Source organism: Schistocerca gregaria, chromosome 9, assembly GCF_023897955.1.
Source record: "Schistocerca gregaria isolate iqSchGreg1 chromosome 9, iqSchGreg1.2, whole genome shotgun sequence".
Classification (NCBI taxonomy): Eukaryota; Metazoa; Arthropoda; class Insecta; order Orthoptera; family Acrididae; genus Schistocerca; species Schistocerca gregaria.
In genome coordinates this window covers 239219094-239236166 of record NC_064928.1, presented here as the reverse complement: position 1 = coordinate 239236166, position 17073 = coordinate 239219094, and the positions used below count along the sequence as shown (strand labels likewise).

At 42.0% G+C, this 17073-nt stretch overlaps 1 protein-coding gene across 1 annotated transcript in view; it reads right to left on the bottom strand.

The window, feature by feature from the left end:
* The window catches only part of LOC126291813 (delta-like protein 1), a 108212-nt gene that overhangs the window by 27019 nt on the left and 64120 nt on the right, over positions 1–17073 (bottom strand). The window contains exons 2-3 of the mRNA XM_049985509.1: positions 12306–12483; positions 6140–6259 (exon numbers count right to left, since the gene is read on the bottom strand). Coding sequence (XP_049841466.1) covers positions 6140–6259; positions 12306–12483 — 298 coding nt within the window. The remainder of the gene's footprint in view (positions 1–6139; positions 6260–12305; positions 12484–17073) is intronic.

Here is a 17073-nt window from a genome sequence, read left to right as displayed (position 1 = left end):
GGAACAGGGAAGGGAGGACCAATTAGTAATACTAAAAGTACTCTCTGCCGCAACCATTAAGTGACCTTTGGAGTAAGAAGTAATGCAGATATAGACAATTCTTGAAACTTTGTACATATTTGTTGGTGGGTAAATTTGTGTTTTTCTCCAAGCACCTGCCAGTTACTGCAACATCTCTGTGATGGAGAAAGAAACCTGTGACCATTCATGCTGCCCTTCTCTGTGTGTGTTCAATAACCTCTGTTATCCCAATGTGGTACAAGTCCCACATATTCAAGCAATGTTCTGGAATGGATTCCATGAGTTTTTGCTAGACTGACTGCACTTTCCTAGTTTCCTACCTATAAATCAAAATCTGCCATTTGCTTTACCTATGACTGAATTTATGTGATCATTCCATTTCAGATCCATAAACAAATTTTTACTCCCAGGTAATCACAAGAATTTGGTGATTCCAATTTTGACTCACTTATACTGGGCATAGGAAACTATATCTTCTTACCAGAATGAGATTTCCACTCTGGAGCGGAGGGTGCGCTGATATGAAACTTCCTGGCAGATTAAAACTGTGTGCCTGACCGAGACTCGAACTCGGGACCTTTGCCTTTCGCGGGCAAGTGCTCTACCATCTGAGCTACCGAAGCTTCGGTAGCTCAGATGGTAGAGCACTAGCCCGCGAAAGGCAAAGGTCCCGAGTTCGAGTCTTGGTCGGGCACACAGTTTTAATCTGCCAGGAAGTTTTATATCTTCTTGATTTTGTGAAGTACACTATTCTATATTACTGAATGCTTAAAGCAAGTTGACAATCATTGAACTTTGAAATCTTATCAAGATCTGACTAAATAGTTGTCCACCTTTCCTAGCATAACTTCATTATAGATAACAGCCTAATCTGTGAAAAGCTAGAGGTTACTATTAATATTGTCTGCTAGGTCAGTAACATAAACACAGCAACATAAACATGAACAACAAGGGTTCCAACACACATCTCTGGTTGAAACTTGAAGATCCTTTATGGAAAAATGAATGAAGAAGTTTCTCTCTCTCTCTCTCTCTCTCTCTCTCTCTCTCTCTCTCTCTCTCTATCTCTGTCTGTCTCTCTCTCTCTCTCTCTCTCTCTCTCTCTCTCTCTCTCTCTCTCTCTCTCTCTCTCTCACACACACACACACACACACACACACACACACATATACACACACACACGCACACACACACAAGTATGTGTCTGTATATATGAAAAAGGGGAAAAGGGAGGTGGGTGGATTTGTTCCTGTAAAACTCTGGAATGACTTGAGCAATTTCAGTCAAACTTGGTAACCACATGTGTTACAGTTTGGAAAAAATACTACTACTGGAGTAAAACACCCATCGCATCTTTAGCTGTTGCATGCGTGTGTGGAGATGCAACAGTAATCAAAATCAGAAAGTATAGTATGAAATCCAGTCATCAGCACTGCTAGGCTGAATGGTCATAGTCATTATCATATTTAACTGCTATGTATGTTGTCTGTTCAAGAGCGGTTTCACCCAATAATTTATTTATTCATGTACCTGGAGGAGAAATTAAAAGCATTTTATGTATAATGAGGATTTTTGTTGAATTAAGGTTAGAATTAGTTGGTAAAAGATTTTATTTTATAATTTGCACCTGCATTTGCACTTTTAAAAGGATGTAAATAAACCATTTTTGGTTTACACTATAGATATATTACATTCATTTGACTATCTAACATTAGAATGAGATGAACAAGTAATCTCAGTATGCAGGGCAAGCAGCTAATGCAAGTCATCATATTTGTCTGAATGTAATGTCTGTGAGTCACAGCTGGAATTGGGAACTCATACAATTACTTTGGTGTAACACTTCATAGGGTTATGAAAAGGAATGATTGGTATAATATTCGGAAAGTACACTCAATCTACAAAGGTGACTGCTTAAAAATCACTTGTGTGATGCATTCTAGAATATTGTTCAAGTGTGTGGGACCTGTACCAAATAGAACTAACAGGGAATATTGAACGTATACAGCGAAAGGCAGCACGAATGATCACAGGTTTGTTTGACCTGTGGAAGAGTGTTACAGGGATGCTGAAAAAACTGAACTGACAGACTCTTAAAGATAAATGTAAACTATCCCAAGAATCCAGAATGAGATTTTCACTCTGCAGCGGAGTGTGCGCTGATATGAAACTTCCTGGCAGATTAAAACTGTGTGCCCGACTGAGACTCGAACTCGGGACCTTTGCCTTTCGCGGGCAAGTGCTCTACCATCTGAGCTACCAAAGCGCGACCCACGGCCGGTACTCACAGCTTTACTTCTGCCAGTATCCGTCTCCTACCTTTCAAACTTCACAGAAGCTCTCCTGCGAACTTTGCAGAACTAGCACTCCTGAAAGAAAGGATATTGCAGAGACATGGCTTAACCACAGCCTGGGGGATGTAGCTCTCATTCTGGAAACATCCCCCAGGCTGTGGTTAAGCCATGTCTCCGCAATATCCTTTCTTTCAGGAGTGCTAGTTCTGCAAGGTTCGCAGGAGAGCTTCTGTGAAGTTTGGAAGGTAGGAGACGGATACTGGCAGAAGTAAATCTGTGAGTACCAGCCGTGAGTCGTGCTTCGGTAGCTCAGATGGTAGAGCACTTGCCCGCGAAAGGCAAAGGTCCCGAGTTCGAGTCTCGGTCGGGCACACAGTTTTAATCTGCAAGAAAGTTTCATATCCCAAGAATGTCTACTAACAAAATTTCAAGCACCAACTTTAAATGATGATTCTATGAACAGACTGTGCCCTTTTACATATTGCTCAGATAGGTATTATGACAACAAGTTTAGAATAATTACAGCACAAACAGAGGCATTCAAACAATTATTCTTCCTGTGCTACATACATAAATGGAATGGAAGAAACCCTAATAATTGGTACAATGGGACTTGCCCTCTGCCATGCCCTAAATGGTTATTGGCAGAGTATGTATATAGATGTAGAATATAAGCAGAACTTAAGGTTCAACTTATCAGTGTGACTACTAATCATGATACATTTTTGAGTGACAGCAACTTCAACTGTAGTGCCTCATCCTTTATTTGAAATGGAGCAACAGCATCACTAGGTTTGGAAAATTAACTTAATCACTGTATACGGAGTAACAATGTAACCATCTTAATCAATGATGTTTCGTTTTGGTAGTGGCTGTTATCATGCTAACTGTTCCATTAATATACATGACAGGATACGTGCAGCTTTTTCTATATATCATACTTAAAATTTAGTCTCCACTAGAGAATGGAAGTCACAAGAAAATCAACAAATTTTGGAATGTTGTGGGGTTATGAGGCAAACTTCATATTCAGTTTATTCATTATGTGAGAAATAAATGTAATGATGAAGCTGTCAAAAATACAGGTTGGTCAAATCCAATGTGTGGCATCAGAAAACATTGTAGAATAAGCTACATTCTGCTGAATCAAGGAACTCATACAGAGTGCTGTCAGCTAGGGAATATTCTAAACTTGAATTTAGTACAGTTGGAATACCTATCTCTCAACAAATTATGAGGACCTAAAATACATCACAGATTGAATTGTATGGGAGTGTCAGCTGTTTTAGGTTTATGCAAAGAAGAGTCATCTCTATATGACAAAGTACTACACTAGCACAGAGACTACCATAAGATTTATTCACATGCTTGTCAACTCTCAGAAGCATGTAATCCCAGAATTGCAGAGGCACTCTTACGCTTTACACCAGATGTAATGCCAACAAAACAGCCATTATTGATGTTGTATCGATAGCTACGATGCCACGGCGTAAGTTAAGTTGGCACTACTACGAGACACCGATGACAGCGCACTCTAGCTGGAGTGGGAGGGATCTATGAGCTCCACTCCCGATTCTCCCCATTTTGATCAAGAGCAGATGGCCGGGACACTTCACTTCAGCTTTGCTCTACATACGACAGGTCTCAGCATCGCACCTCATTGCACGTTATGTAACCATGTATTAACTTGTTTTTGGCACCAGTAAACCACTTTCACTTACATGCAGTACCGACGTATTTTTTCTGCTCCTGCTCCTAGCCACGCACCGTCTTCCAGGCGGGATACAAAGTTGGCAACGACGGTTTCCCCTATCATTTCCTTTTTTGCTCGGTACTGCTTTCTTTTCATGCTAGCTTCAGTTTTAACACTTTCATTTGTGTAAACCATGGCTTCGCCACAGGAACACGCATTGCTGTCTGATCTTGTACGTTTTCAGGCTCAGCAAATGACACAGCTGCTTGCTGCCATAAATGGACTGGTCACACTACAAACTGCAGCTACTTTGGTGTCTCCAATGCCACCACCTGAAGTGATGCCATCGCCGACGGCGCCGTCATTTCGTACCTTCAATCCTGACATTGAACGCTGGCCGGAATACATCGCCCAGCTCGACGCACACTTCGCAGCTTACAAACTACCAGGTACAGAGCGGCTTGGTTTTTTCATTGCCAACGCGGGTGTTGTGTTGTACCATGTGCTCGTAAAATTGTTTCCCAACACCCGCCTCGACACTAAAACTTATGATGAAGAGATTGATGCTTTGAGCTCCCACTTCCATGACAGTGTAAATGTGGTAGCTGCACGCTACAAATTTTTCTGCCTCCGGCATGGCCCTACTCAGTCCAATAAATCTTGGTTAGTGGACCTTCAGGGGCAAACTTCTGAGTGTGACTTTAATTGCACATGTGGACAGCGCACCCTGTGTGTTTCCCTGGCAGTTCTGCTGTCCGCCCCATCAGCTGCACCACCCCAGGTCCCTCCACCCGCCGTCAGAAGCCATACTCAATGACGGTGCGTTGTTTCAGGGGGGAGGGATGTGGCATTGATAGATACAATGCCACAGCGTTAAGTTAAGTTGGTACTTCTATGAAACACTGATGACAGCGCACTCTAGCCAGAGCGGGAGAGATCTACGAGCTGCACTCCTGATTCTCCCCATTTTGATCGAGAGCAGACGGCCGGGACACTTTGCTTCAGCTTTGCTCTACATACAAGGGGTCTCAGCATCACACCTCATTACAAGTTATGTAACCATGTATTAACCTGTTTTTTGCACAGTAAACCACTTTTACTTACGTGCAGTGCCAACGTATTTTTCATGCTCCTGCTTCTACCCACTCGCTGCCTTCCAGGCGGGATACAAAAATTGAGACATACTGAGGAGTATGACAGTGAACTATAAAAGGGTGAGAAGTGACATGACGTACAAAAGTTGTCCCACTCCCCCCACATTATTGAGAAGCCCAAGGAAAACTTTCCTATGATGTCAGTGACTCGTTGTCAACAAAAAGTCAGGGTGGCAACAGAATTAATGATGGACAGGCCAGGTAATGTTTGGAATTGCAGACCTCATGAGCCACTCGGTAAGAGAGCTATGCTAGTGCTGAACGCCTTCAAAGGTTGTCTCACACCTGAAGCTACATTCAAGCTAAATCTAGGTCGCCACCTGGAGGTATGAATTAAAATCTGCAGAAACTTTATATAATCACAAACTAGCCATTTAAAGACAGTCCCTGAAAACATTATCCAGACTGGCTTTTAAACGGTGTTTGTTTGGTCCATCTATTACAACCACAAATCCATCAATCAGCAATATGTGTTGGTGGATTCTCTCTTCATGGTATACAATAATACCACACACTATCATTGAAGGGCTCAAGAAGAGCTGCCCCGGAAGGTAGTGAGGACAAGGAGGAGAGTGGTGAAAACAGTGACTCTGATAAATCAAAAATGGGTGATGTGACAAAACATTTTCTCCACTGACTCTGTCTCTTCTTCCCCCCTCCCCCAAAATTAAATGTGTGGTTTATATTCAGTCAGTTATTATATAACTCCAGATGAAGGCCTAATTGTCAGAAAGACCCTTTCACATTTTTACAAAAGTGAACTGAAAGGATTATGTAAACCTGGACTCAAATTTAACAATTTTTGTAGATGTTGTTAAATGAAGAATAAAAAGGAATGTGCACATGTCAAACACTGGGTTTGCCTTCTTAGCAAAAAAAGTACATTACAAATAACTATGAACATAACACAAACAAATATCTGAGACATTTCTCATGAACTCCATTAGGGGAACAGAAAAGTCTATTTGTGTACTTACGTTCAGAGCAGAAGAGCCCATCCCAGCCTTCCTCACATAGGCACTCAAAGCTGTTGTTGCAGTAGCCGTGCTGGCAGCCAAACATCGTTATGCACTTGTTGCATAGCTCACCGTAGAAACCTGGAAAATATTTCACTTCACTTTGCGACCAAAGAAACAGGTACTGTGACCCAAGAAGAAAGAGACACACACATTTCTTTCACAGATACATCAAGTAAATGATGCAATCCTGCTAGTAATCCATTATTGTATGTAAAATGCATTATCATTTGCCATCTATTACACTAAATATTTATTTTTTGACCTAAGTTTCAGGTTGTTAAGCACATTGTCTAGCATTACTCACAAAGATACTGTTGTGCATAATGATAATAACAAAAATGAGAAATATTACAGTATATTGATAATTTTTACTTTTTGGATTGTCTGACTACAACAGTGAAATGTGGGAGAAAAAGCACAAGTGGCATTTATCAGAAGAGGAATGGCACCAAACCTGTGACAGAAGCGTAATATGTAGAAAATTGTCTGTGCAACCTGCCACTGAAGATGCCTTGCAGAGAATAAAGGCAAAAGTATATGGCATGAAAATTGTGTTTCATTCAGTTGTAGTCAGACAGTCTAAAAAGTAAAAATTGTCAGTATACCGTAGCATTACAAGCAACTGAGGAAGTCAGGACTACAAAAGTGAAAAATGAGAAATAATTTACAACTATGAAAGAAATTAACTGCTAATATTAAATACACAACTTAATACATTGAGTATCACCTGCCAGGTTAGCCAAGGGAGCTAATGCACTGCTTCTTGGACTAGGTTAGGTGCACTGGCCCTGGGTCAAATCCACCTGGCGGATTAACGATGAGGGCGAGTGTGCTGGCCAGCCTGGATGTGGTTTTTAGGCAGTTTTCCAAATCCCACTAGATGAATACCAGGCTGGTCCCCATTTCCCGCCTCAGTTACCCAACATGCAGACATTTGCAGAAAATTCACACTATTTCATTGTTTACACTCGATACAGACAGCTGGAGTACACTAATTACACAACAGGGGCTACAGGGTGGCAAAAGGAAGGTCATCCACCCAGACTCTGACACTAACATCACCAAATCGATAGTAGCAAGGCTGACCCCGGATTGAAGTGAGACAAAGGCACAAAACCAATGATGGATACATTGAGAATCAGAGAATACTAAAATAAAGTATTGGGAAATCCCTTTGTAATAGGGCAAAACTTAACTATAGTATGGCACAATTTAACAAAGACGGATTTTACTTCCTTTCTAGCAGGGATTTAACAAAGATGGAGTATGCAGTCAGTTCAGTTTAGCAGTATCAAGAAGTGTAGACTAACTGAAGTCTGTCCCTTTCTTCAGTATTTTATTCAGGTTGGCTCTTCCAGTGCCTCTTGGTCTCCAGTATTTCAAGCAGTCAGTTTCCAGCCCTCACATGCAGAATGCATTGCTTCTGCACCTACTACATGACTGGGTCTGCTTTCCACACAATGGCGCACAAAGCTGTTATGTTTCTGCAGCTTTCAGCTTCTAATGTGTTATTCAACCCTGGAGCACACTGATCTACCAGTTTTTCTTGTCTGGTATGAACTACACACTTTGCAAATAATCTTGTAGGTTAAACAAATCTCTGCCTATCATCTCTATTGTCATTAGGCCCCTCAAAAACTGTTTTTCTTTGGAATATTGCCTATTTCGGTAGACAATTTAGCAACAAATGGCAATACACATCTTTCTCCAGCAGTTGTCAGGGGCAAACAGTACAATCAAAAAAAGTTGTTTATAGAGCTGTATTGATTTGACTGTGTGCAATTCTTCTCCAAAATCTATGGTGGGGAAACTACCGCCCCCTGGAAATGGAAAAAAGAACACATTGACACCGATGTGTCAGACCCACCATACTTGCTCCGGACACTGCGAGAGGGCTGTACAAGCAATGATCACATGCACGGCACAGCGGACACACCAGGAACCGTGGTGTTGGCCGTCGAATGGCGCTAGCTGCGCAGCATTTGTGCACCGCCGCCATCAGTGTCAGCCAGTTCGATGTGGCATACAGAGCTCCATCGCAGTCTTTAACACTGGTAGCATGCCGCCACAGCGTGGACGTGAACCGTATGTGCAGTTGACGGACTTTGAACGAGGGCGTATAGTGGGCATGCGGGTGGCCGGGTGCACGTATCGCCAAATTGCTCAACACGTGGGGCGTGAGGTCTCCACAGTACATCGATGTTGTTGCCAGTGGTAGGCGGAAAGTGCACGTGCCCGTCGACCTAGGACCGGACCGCAGCGACGCACGGATGCACGCCAAGACCGTAGGATCCTACGCAGTGCCGTAGGGGACCGCACCGCCACTTCCCAGCAAATTAGGGACACTGTTGCTCCTGGGGTATCGGCGAGGACCATTCGCAACCGTCTCCATGAAGCTGGGCTACGGTCCCGCACACCGTTAGACCGTCTTCCGCTCATGCCCCAACATCGTGCAGCCCGCCTCCAGTGGTGTCGCGACAGGCTTGAATGGAGGAACGAATGGAGACGTGTCGTCTTCAGCAATGAGAGTGGCTTCTGCCTTGGTGCCAATGATGGTCGTATGCGTGTTTGGTGCCGTGCAGGTGAGTGCCACACATCAGGACTGCATACGACCGAGGCACACAGGGCCAACACCCGGCATCATGGTGTGGGGAGCGATCTCCTACACTGGCCGTACACCTCTGGTGATCGTCGAGGGGACACTGAATAGTGCATGGTACATCCAAACCGTTATTGAACCCATCGTTCTACCATTCCTAGACCGGCAAGGGAACTTGCTGTTCCAACAGGACAATGCACGTCCGCATGTATCCCATGCCACCCAACATGCTCTAGAAGGTGTAAGTCAACTACCCTGACCAGCAAGATCTCCGGATCTGTCCCCATCGAGCATGTTAGGGACTGGATGAAGCGTTGTCTCACGCGGTCTGCACGTCCAGCACGAACGCTGGTCCAACTGAGGCGCCAGGTGGAAATGGCATGGCAAGCCGTTCCACAGGACTACATCCAGCATCTCTATGATCGTCTCCATAGGAGAATAGCAGCCTGCATTGCTGCGAAAGGTGAATATACACTGTACTAGTGCTGACATTGTGCATGCTCTGTTGCCTGTGTCTATGTGCCTGTGGTTCTGTCAGTGTGATCATGTGATTTATCTGACCCGAGGAATGTGTCAATAAAGTTTCCCCTTCCTGGGACAATGAATTCACGGTGTTCTTATTTCAATTTCCAGGAGTGTAGAACTGATTGTCAACAGATGAACACAAAATTAAAAGCAGCATGTCTGTGAGAGGTACGATCCACCGAGGAAGCCAGAATGCAGAAATCAACGTATGTGTCTTAGCTGCACATTTTATACTGGTGCTGATGTCAGCAGAAATATCTAGGTAGTTCATGGACATGGCTTGTTTTACCAATACTCATAAGCACATAAAAAATTAAGAAAGAAATAACACCACATTTTATCACTTTATTAATTACCTCATTTCTTAAAAAATGTGGTAATAATTTTTGTATATGATAAAGTCACAATCAAATTATAATTGTTAGTGCTCTCTCTCTCTCCCTCTCTTCTTGTATGGATACTTTCACCTGTCCTCATTGATATATAACAGCATCCATCAGCGACTCAAGGTATTAATATATAATTCTAATTTCTCTCTCTCTCTCTCTCTCTCTCTCTCTCTCTCTCTCTCTCTCTCACACACACACACTCTCTCTCTCTCTCTCTCTCTCTCTCTCTCTCTGTGTGTGTGTGTGTGTGTGTGTGTGTGTGTGTGTGTGTGCCGGTGGGGTGGAAAGGGGAAAGGGGGGAGGGGATGTGTGCTTACCTAAACCTTACAATAAAGCACCACAATATAGTAACAATACCAGAATTCAAAGTACTTAATTATAAGCTTGAAAATTAGAAAAATCAGACAGAAGAATAAGGAAATATGAGGCCCTCTGAAAACTTCAGAATTCTGCAAACTAAGAAATAACAATGAAATTTATGAGAACACAGAAAATTTATCAGAAATAACATTGAGGAGAAGATTGCTATTTTTGGACATATTTACAGAATTGATGACAACATACTATGCAAAAGAATTTTCAAATATTCTTGGGAAAACGCAACAGTCACCTGGAATAAGGAGGTCATGAAATATTTATGAAGAAACAACATAAGAGAAGAAGAATTTATGGAAGAGAAACATTTGAGGAAATTTTTAAAAGTAAGTTTTCAAGGGAGAAAAGGAAAAGAAATACAGTGAAAAAATGAAGAAATACTAGCACAAAGGGAAGGAACACCAAAGGTGGAAGTATTTTAATTGGATCATGATCCCCAGAAGTCCCTAGGGAAGAAAGAAGAGAAAGGTAGTCATAGTGACACCAAAGCTGATCAGATTGTCTATTCCAGTCAAAAGTGTCACTGACGGTGAACACACCTCCACTTGACTTTCTTGGTGTGGTATATACTATACCCATATGAATCTTCTTGTCAACAATCAATCACAGCTTGGAAATGGAAGTAGCATTCACAAATATAATACGTGAAGGAGAAATGATTTACACCATCCATACCTCAGTCTTAGTGTGGTTGGTTGGTTGGTTTGGGGAAGGAGACCAGACAGTGAGGTCATCGGTCTCATCGGATTAGGGAAGGATGGGGAACGAAGTCGGCCGTGCCCTTTGGAAGGAACCATCCCGGCATTTGCCTGGAGTGATTTAGGAAAATCACGGAAAACCTAAATCAGGATGGCCGGACGCGGGATTGAACCGCCGTCCTCCCGAATGCGAGTCCAGTGTCTAACCACTGCGCCACCTCGCTCGGTGGTCTTAATGTGGCATAGAACAGATTCTAAGTATCTAGCCATGTACAGCAAGCCTCTCGGGATACCAAAAAATACATAAGCCTTGCTTTTGCAATCTGAAAATTCTTTTGAGTTGCTTTTCTCATAAATTCTGTAAATATGTCCAGAAACTAGTAATATTCTCTTCCATACTGTTTCTGATACATTTTCTATGTTCTGATAAATTTCATTGATACTTCTCAATTTTTAAACACACACACACACACACACAGAGAGATAGAGAGAGAGAGAGAGAGAGAGAGAGAGAGAGAGAGAGAGAGAGAGAGAGAGAGAGAGAGAGAGCTTGAGGGGAAGATAGATAGAGAGCACTAAAAATTGTAATCTTGAGTATCACACACTTGTAACTTCATCATACACATGAATTATTCCTCAGCTATTAATAAGGATGGTAAATAATAATGTTTCTATTATTTTTTTTTAATTTTTATTTCCTTGAGGGCATTTTGTGAACAGATGGTTTATAGAACAAGGGCAGCCACAGCTAAAGTAACTTTACATAATTGATTGACCATTCTTACAGTATAACATAGTTGTTTACATACAGTTGTTAAAACATTTATAACATGAAACTGAATAAAGAGTCTAATAGTCTCCAATAACTGAATTTGTTGTAGTCAATTACTTACTATTTTTAACTCGTTTCACAACTTCTAAATTGTGTCTTCTGGTGTATAACTGTACAGAAATTTTTATAAATTAATACCTTGAAGTTTTCTAAGATATTTACTGAATGAATAGATTTAAGCAGAGAATATTATGCATCTAGTTAGGAAACTGTATGTGGATTACTTACAACCCACAAAGTGGGAGTCTCCAATCGACTCCAACAAATACAGCTATTGTGGGCTACTAGAATTTGCATTCCGTTTTATATTTTAAATGTTTTTAACACCGTATGTAAACACCTGTGTTACTCTGCATGAATGGTCAATCAGTTATGTAGTTGGTGAAACATAAGGCACATCCAGTAATTTCCTAGATATTTATGAGAGACATTATGCTGATTCCTGCATTCCAGCTTCCTCAGCACACAGTACCTCCCATAGATGCATTGCTTTTCATTTTATATCTTTCTAATCATAAAGCTAACTTTTTGCCTTTGTTAGTGGGACTGAAATACGTAGAACTGTGTACTTTTGCAGGAGTCTATCACAATTTTTTCTTTAGCAAAGTGCAGATATGCTACTCCAATTAAGTTACTGCTTGCCTGCCTGCCCTCTCCCGCTGCAGCCAGACACCGGCCAGACTGTCCCTCTACTAGACTGACTCACCCATCTTGCAGCGGCATTCCCCCGGCCGCTTGCAGTAGCCCTGCAGTGGGTCACAGCCCTTGCGGCAGATAGGCACATCGCACACGTCGCCTGTCCAGCCCGGCTGACAGCTCAGCTCCCCAGAGTCGCTGCACGTGTAGTGGCTGTGCTCGCTCTGGCTTGCCGGAACCTCGCATGCCTGCCGAACCGACGCAGTGATCACTTGTGATGCACACAGAAAAATCATAAAGGTACACAAGAATATACAAAGAGAAATCAGATGAGCACCTCAGGGGAAGATGGTTTGTGGAACAAAACTGGACTTGTCCACAATTGCTGCAATATCTCACATATTAGTTCCTTCCCACGGGAGGAAGGAGTGAAAGGATGTGAAAAATTAGAATGAAGTGGCAAGTCACTCAGTCTTCCCAGTGAGACACAAAGTTGATTTGAAGAACAACCACAACTGAGTATCATATTGATGAGACAGAGAAATCTGCTCCAGATGCAAATGACATTTTAATAGCACAACTCTTTTGCAGAGTGTTGCTCCATCATTGGATGCTATGTATCACATAGTACATCAAGGCATGGGGGGATGGGGCCAGACCAGTTAATAGTCGTGCATATAACCCACATATATATGACATAAAGATGTACCAGGCTGCCAGAGAAGCATGTATCAAGTGAGATGTTCCTGGAACTCTGGAGACAGGAACCAGTTCTCCCTCGTATCCTCACATCCTTCTGCTCTGGCCTTAGGCTAACATCGGATGGCATAAAACACCCCCAAAATGTTATTCTTCTTATGATATATGTTATTCATATACTTAATTATTCCCTCAGTCCTCATATATCTACCTCATCCTCTCCACTACCCCCACCCTTCTTGCTCTATGTTTTCTCCCGTCTTCTTTTCAGATGTTAGTCACACTAATATTTGACCTCTAATTTCCCTTCCTCTATCCACTTCTTGTTCCTCAATCTGTCCTTATTTCACCTTAGAGCTGAAGCTGGCACAGTGCTTATCAGTGTACTATCTTAGGTTACAAAGTCCTGCCATAATACATCACAACAACCATTTCAAAGTATTGTGAAGTTTCATGAAAATTATCCAGAAAGATATGCAAATGCCACACAGACAAAAAGCTGTGATTTGCCATTCATGGCATCCTGATTTACAGTGTGCTGTAACGAGGAGTAAGTGAACATTATATATTTAGCCAGATGTGTAACTTAGTTGTTCTTGACAAATTCTTATGGTGGCTCAAGACCTAAGTGCATCCAACATAGGTGAAATTGGGAAATATTACAGATTACATGCTAGAGGTGCAGAAGATTTGGAGAGATGGATGACTGCGAGAAGTCTATCAGAGCAGCATCATATTATATTAGACTAGATCAGACACACTGTTTGTTCTGCACATTCATACTGAGGAAAACCTCATGGGTGAAGGTAGTGAGTATTTTTTATCTACTGCCCACTTTCATAGCTCTGTTGGTAGTGAAATTTTTTAACTGCCCGATTCCACAGTAATAGTGGTTTATAAACTAGGGAATTAACTTTACTTAATGAAATATATATAGTGCAGAGTTACAGCAGATTAAAGCATTTAATTACAATTCCTTAGCAAATACTTTATATCAAAATTTTATGAAAATGCAATGAAACTTTCATCATCATCATCATCATCATCATTTAAGACAGATTATGCCTTTCAGCGTTCAGTCTGGAGCATAGCCCCCTTATAAAATTCCTCCATGATCCCCTATTCAGTGCTAACATTGGTGCCTCTTCTGATGTTAAACCTATTACTTCAAAATCATTCTTAACCGAATCCAGGTACCTTCTCCTTGGTCTGCCCCGATTCCTCCTACCCTCTACTGCTGAACCCATGAGTCTCTTGGGTAACCTTGCTTCTCCCATGCGTGTAACATGACCCCACCATCTAAGCCTGTTCATCCTCACTGCTACATCTATAGAGTTCATTCCCAGTTTTTCTTTGATTTCCTCATTGTGGACACCCTCCTGCCATTGTTCCCATCTACCAGTAACTGCAATCATCCTAGCTACTTTAATATCCGTAATCTCAACCTTGTTGATAAGGTAACCTGAATCCACCCAGCTTTCGCTCCCATACAACAAAGTTGGTCGAAAGATTGAACGGTGCACAGATAACTTAGTCTCAGTACTGACTTCCTTCTTGCAGAAGAGAGTACATCATAACTGAGCGCTCACTGCATTAGCTTTGCTATACCTCGCTTCCAGTTCTTTCACTATGTTGCCATCCTGTGAGAATATGCATCCTAAGTACTTGATACTGTCCACCTGTTCTAACTTTTTTCCTCCTATTTGTCACTCAATCCATTTATATTTCTTTCCCACTGACATTACTTTCATTTTGGAGATGCTAATCTTCATACCATAGTCCTTACATTTCTGAACTAGCTCTGAAATATTATTTTGCAAACTTTCAATGGAATCTGCCATCGCAACTAAGTCATCCGCATATGCAAGACTGCTTATTTTGTGTTCACATATCTTGATCTCACCCAGCCAGTCTATTGTTTCAGGGGTAAGACAAGGCTGCAACCTGTCTCCACTGTTGTTCATATTATTATTTATGCAATGAAACTTAAAAAGAAAAACAAAAATCACTACCGCCTATTGCCTACCATGGAAGCAGGAACTCCCACTAGTGGGTGACAGGGACCAGGCTAACTATCACTGCTCAAGGGGGGGGGGGGGGGGGGTTGGAGCATGTCAAAAAACCAAAATACATAATACATTGACACAGGAACTGACATGTTTATGTTACTTCTGCTAAGCCTAAGCAAGATGATTCTCAAGGATGTGGAAAAAGTACACTGATCAGCCAGCACACTATGATTGACATCCAGATGATTGCAGTGTCATCTGGCGAGGAATGACTGCTTGTCAGACACACGCATGGTGCATGTAGTATCAGTGTGCATGCTGCCCGTGTGTAGGATGGGTAAGGCATGCAATTTATTTGACCAAGGGCACAAGCATTTTAGAAACTGCACAGCCTGTAGAGTGTTCGAAGAGTGCTGTGGTGAGTTTCTTCAACATGCAGCGAAACCAAGGTGAAATCGCATCCAGACGTCTTAGGGTTGGGCAGCCACCACTCATTACAGATGTCGATGTTGTAACCTGGACAGACTGGTAAAACAGCACAGTTGGTAAACTGCAGTGGAACTAAAACATACTTTAATGCTGTACAGAGTACAAGTGTATGTCAACACACAGTGCACTGAACACTCCTAGCGACAGGTGTCCATAGCCAGTGACATCTGCATATGCCAGTGTTAACACCAAAACATCGGCAACTATGACTGCAATGGGCACATGACCATTGGCACCAGATGTTGGCGTAGTGGCATAGTGTTGCATGATCTGATGAATCCTGATACCTTCTTCATCATGCCAATGAGAGGGTGTGAATCTGTCATCTTCCAGGGGAACACCTCCTTGCCATCTGTGCTGGAGGACAACCACAAGCTGGTGGCAGAATATTACACTCTGGTGAACAAACATGTGGGCATCCATGGGTCCATTGGAGCTCATGAAAGGCGCCATGATGATCAAGAAATATTGTACACTGGCTGCAGACCACATACAAACTTTCATAATGATCATGTTTCCAGATGGTAGTGCATTTTCAGCAAGATAATGCACCATGTCACAAGGCCAGGAGTGTGATGGAGTGGTCTGGGGAAGACAGTGCTGAGTTCCAATTGAGGTGCTGCCCCCCCCCCCCCCCACCCCCTCAACTCATGAGATCTGAAACAAATCGAGCACATGTGAGATTTGATTGGACATGACGTCAGAGCTCATTGCATCCTTCCGTGGAACTCATGAGACTTGTGTGATTTATTGATGTGTTTGCACTTCCTGAGAATTAAAAAAAAACAGTGTTATCCAGTAATGGCACTTTTTAAAGTTCAAGAATATATACAAGATAAAGTTACAGTTCTAAGTAGGAAGCTTGCACGGCACAACACTTTGTTCCCACTTCAATGAAGACTGATAGTACAATATGTGGCTGTTTCCTATTGATTCTCTTAGTTTTCTTTACGCCAGTGATGACATGAACCATTTCACAGGATTTTCTGTGACAATTTACTAGTACTTTTGTATACAGACAGCATCATATAATGAGTGGCCACGAGAGGGGAAAAAACCTCTGTGTTAATAGTTTGATCGTATGAACCTCATTCAGGTTGAATATTTCAGAATTTTCCAATTGTACAGTCATGCACTGGGAAACATTGCCACAGGAACGATTAGACCTTATGAAGGTGAGTTTGCTTCCTCCCAAGACTACTTATACGATTCTGCTAATTTATCAGCTGATAACTGGTAACAGAAAAAAAAAGCTTTATAGAATGGCATGCTTTGTTAGGAACTTTTATATGTGCTTTTGCGTCAACCTGCTTTAAGAATATTTTGGAAGGATGAATTCCATAACCCCACAGCAATCAGGCTAATTGGAAAAATATGTTTGGTTCTAACAATTATCTGTCTTTACAGCAGTATGGTTGAAACTGTAGCCTTTGTTTCATAACAAAAAGGTAAGTGGTACTGCATAGAGCTTAATTTGAAAACACAGCAGAAAAATACTGAGAAATTACTGGAGATGCATGCTGGAGATCTGATTGCTTTTGATGCAGCAGTATGAACACAAAGACATGGAGGGGAAATAGAGGGGGACTGTTTAATAAAGAATGATCATAGGTTTTTATAATCACAATTTATCACACTAGA